This window comes from Trypanosoma equiperdum, assembly GCF_001457755.1.
Source record: "Trypanosoma equiperdum strain OVI genome assembly, contig: ctg_420, whole genome shotgun sequence".
In the NCBI taxonomy this organism is placed as follows: domain Eukaryota; phylum Euglenozoa; class Kinetoplastea; order Trypanosomatida; family Trypanosomatidae; genus Trypanosoma; species Trypanosoma equiperdum.
The window spans coordinates 1-3466 of record NW_027124333.1 but is presented as its reverse complement, the minus strand read 5'-3'; the positions used below and the strand labels follow the sequence as shown (position 1 = coordinate 3466).

General features: G+C 46.4%; 3 protein-coding genes across 3 annotated transcripts; all 3 read right to left on the bottom strand.

Moving 5' to 3' along the window:
• Positions 1-36: 36 nt before the first annotated feature.
• TEOVI_000178700 (uncharacterized protein) lies at positions 37-633 on the bottom strand (the record flags this gene model as incomplete). The annotated part of the gene is made up of 1 exon (XM_067224968.1): positions 37-633. The coding sequence occupies one exon, from the start codon at positions 631-633 to the stop codon at positions 37-39; it is 597 nt and encodes a 198-aa protein (XP_067081069.1).
• A 525-nt stretch (positions 634-1158) lies between these two features.
• On the bottom strand, positions 1159-2265 carry TEOVI_000178600 (serine/threonine kinase, putative; the record flags this gene model as incomplete). The annotated part of the gene is made up of 1 exon (XM_067224967.1): positions 1159-2265. The coding sequence occupies one exon, from the start codon at positions 2263-2265 to the stop codon at positions 1159-1161; it is 1107 nt and encodes a 368-aa protein (XP_067081068.1).
• A 241-nt stretch (positions 2266-2506) lies between these two features.
• TEOVI_000178500 (glucosamine 6-phosphate n-acetyltransferase) lies at positions 2507-2950 on the bottom strand (the record flags this gene model as incomplete). Its single annotated transcript, XM_067224966.1, has 1 exon — positions 2507-2950. The coding sequence occupies one exon, from the start codon at positions 2948-2950 to the stop codon at positions 2507-2509; it is 444 nt and encodes a 147-aa protein (XP_067081067.1).
• Between the last annotated feature and the right edge of the window lie 516 nt (positions 2951-3466).

Here is a 3466-nt window from a genome sequence, read left to right as displayed (position 1 = left end):
AAAAAAAAAAAAAGAAGCCTCACACCTCCGCAGACACTACAAATTATCATCGTGGTTCGCTGCTTCGAGGCGCCGCTCAAGCTCAACGATTTCCTGTTTCATCCGCTCAATTTTCTTTCGAATTTTTTCAGAATCGCCGGTGGCACCAGTTACACCTGAGACTCCCCCCTCAATATCCTTATCCACTCGGTAATGCTGCATCGCCTTATCAATCCTGACTCTCTCAGCCTCTTTGAGTGCAATCTTGCGTTGGTATCGCTCACGCACAACCTCCTTTAACACATCCCATTCGGCCTTTTCCTCCATTTCTTCTTTGGTTGGGGCCAACGCAGCCCCCATTGGATCTTCGGGCAAGGGCATCCGGGAAAATAAATCATCAACTACGGTATTCACCTTCTCAACGTGCGCAGCCTCGGCTTCCGGACTTTCAAAGTGGTCGAGCTCCCCATGTCGAAGGGAGCTCCCAGGGTTGTCTTCTGTTTGATCCCCGCAGCACCCCCCGGCCCTTAAGTCCTCCAGCAGAGCACCAGTAAATGTGTGCTGTGTGATCCCCATGCTAAAAATACGGGTGTAATTAAACATGGGCCGCTTCAAGCCGCGTGAGCCCAAAACAGATCGTCTCACACAACGCATTTCCAAAACTTTGCGCCTAAAAGGAAAAAAAGAGAGCCATGTATTTGTTAAGGTGAGGGGTAGAAAGGATTAACGAGCAGAGATAAGAAGGACATCGCTGGTGGTGATGCAACGCGACTGTCGAGCCCGGATCCTTTCTCTAACAAGAAGATCGGAAGCACTGCGCCTGCGATAAAAAGCAGAGCTTTAAAAAGAAAAAAAAACTATTTCCGCCGAATGTCTTCTCGACCCGATTCATACAGTCTCTTCCCTGACCACAGAACCGGTGGGGAGAAGAAAGCATGTCGCAGCCGCTAGTGAAGAGACACTACAACGAAATATTGTTACCAACAGAACTGTGTCAACTCTCCAGGATAAAATAATAACAAGTTCAATGAAAGCTAAGAAGAACAAAATAAACCAACAATTTACTTAGAGATGTAAAACAAATAGTTGAGGAAAGGAAGTTTTAAAAAATAACATGAGGGATAATACATTGAATGTACCATCACTATATCACCAGAAAATGAAGCAAGAAGATAAATATCACTCTAGGGACGAAATCGGGGGAAAACGCGCAGGGTCACTAACCCGCTGAAATAACTGATGACCATCTGTAGTTGTAATGCAGTATCCTTCCAGGGGATAAAGAACCCTGTACCACATCATACCCTCACTGCTCACCTCTTCTTCACTTACAAGAACCTGATCACCATACGAAACCTCGCCAACCCGCTCAGCAGCCAAGGAAGGAAGACTCCGGATATTGATGTTGGTCATTGGACGACACGAAAACAAGTAGTTTGATCCGCGAAGATGGGGCGGATGCCATGGACGCGCACTAAGTGTTTCCGTAAACAGTGGAAGAGCAAGCAGCTCACGCGCATTCGGCCGTTTCCTTCTACTCTTAGTCAGCATCTTCATTACCAAATCACCAAGCGGTTCGGAATATTCGTTGTGCACTCGGCAAGGGTGCACGGGCCGGGTGGTCCTATAGCTTTCATACATCTCCTCCACATTGGAAGCTGGGAACGGAAGTCTGTTGGTCATCAAACGGTAGAACGCCACACCCATGCTCCATACATCTGTTTTTCTTGTATATCCAAGGCCTTTTAGAACCTCTGGTGAAGTGTAAAGAGGGGTGCCAAGCCTTGTGGAAGAGACCTCGTCCGTAAAGCGAAGAGCTTTGCTCATGCCGAAATCACCAATCTTCACAACTCCCGTAGAACGGTGTAGCATCAAGTTCTGCAATTTGATATCCCTATGTATAAGATGCTTAAGATGGATGTGATCCAGACCCAATAGCAGCTGCGCAAATATTGAAACAAGCTCCGATTCTGTCAGGGGAAAGGAGTAACTTAGGTAATCCTCCAAGTCCCCCCCATCACAGTATTCAAGTAGCATACAGCACCTGTTACCCATAGGTTCCAACCAAACACCAAAACAGTGCACAACATGGTCACATGTTGTGAGCAAGAGATTCTGTGCCTCGGACAACAGTGTGTCATTACTGCCAACAGTTTTTGAACACTTCAGCACATACTCCATGCCATCGTTAGCATCCTTTACAAGGAATGCATCACCAAATCCCCCACTTCCAAGGTGCTTTACAACACTGTACCGATCTACGTCAAGTTGGCTCCCCCGGTGCATGAAAATGTTGATATCCTACGTAAACACACTGATGGTAAAGAGTGAGAAAGCAGAAGAATAGAAACAGCGCACAAGCACAGATATAATAGAACGAGCACACATGCGAAGGCAGGATGCAATGTTGACTTGCCGCTCTATAACCTCAGTCTCTCCCCATTACGTTTCATCAGTAACCCCCACCACTTTGCTGAAAGTAGATAAGTGAATACTCATGTTAAATCGAAAATGCAGACAAAAAAAACTACAAATCCAGCCTCATTTGTCTCTCATGTGCTCGAAACCCCAACTTTTCGTAGAACGGAAGCGACTTTTCAGAACTGTCGAGTATCACTTTGTAGCAACCTTTCGACCTAGATATTTCGCAAAGGTCCATGATAAGTGCTTTGCCAAGTCCAGCCCCTCTGTACGAGGGGTCTACAACGACATCTTCAATGTGTCCTACAGCCCTACCGCCACGAGTGAATTTCGGTTGAATCATTAGAGATGCTGACCCCACAATCCGTCCAGTTGGTTGGTGACAGAACACTTTAGTTACAATTCCAGCTCTCCTCCGCATGTCCGCGATGTTCGCGAGTTCGACCCCGCTCAACGGTGGTGCCTCAGTCAGATGCCCCAACAGCTCCAAGTGACTGGACAAGTCACTCTCCTCCAACACCCTAAGTTCCAGGTCCACTATATCGGTCATTGTATAGCTTCACAACTTTCGTCCTGATGCTAGCAAGAATAACCTCTAAGAACTACACATCAAAACAACAAACGAAAGCGCCTTCACAAAGAACATCATCTAACGAAATTTAAGTATAATAACAAAAATATTTAAGCACCTCATTCACATGATTTTTTAGTTACCTCCCATAACCATAAACTTCTACTGCGAAAAGACACTTTTAAAATCAGGTGTGGCCTTATAATTGCCGGCAATACTAGAAAAAGAAGAAGACTGAAAAACATGAGACGTAGCAGCGGAACCAAAGGGAGCAACTTGCGGACTCGAAACATGACCGGGCACACCAAAAACAGAAGGAGTCCCTACACCGCAATTAGCACCAAGGTTAACACGCAACGACTTCACTCCACTCGGGTCAGAGCCGAATCCACATATTGTACCCAATTCACATCCACCGCTTGCCGGAGTCGTCCCAAAGACAGAGTTGGATACACACCCACCAGCACCTTGACCAAATGCGGGAGTTGTGCCTGC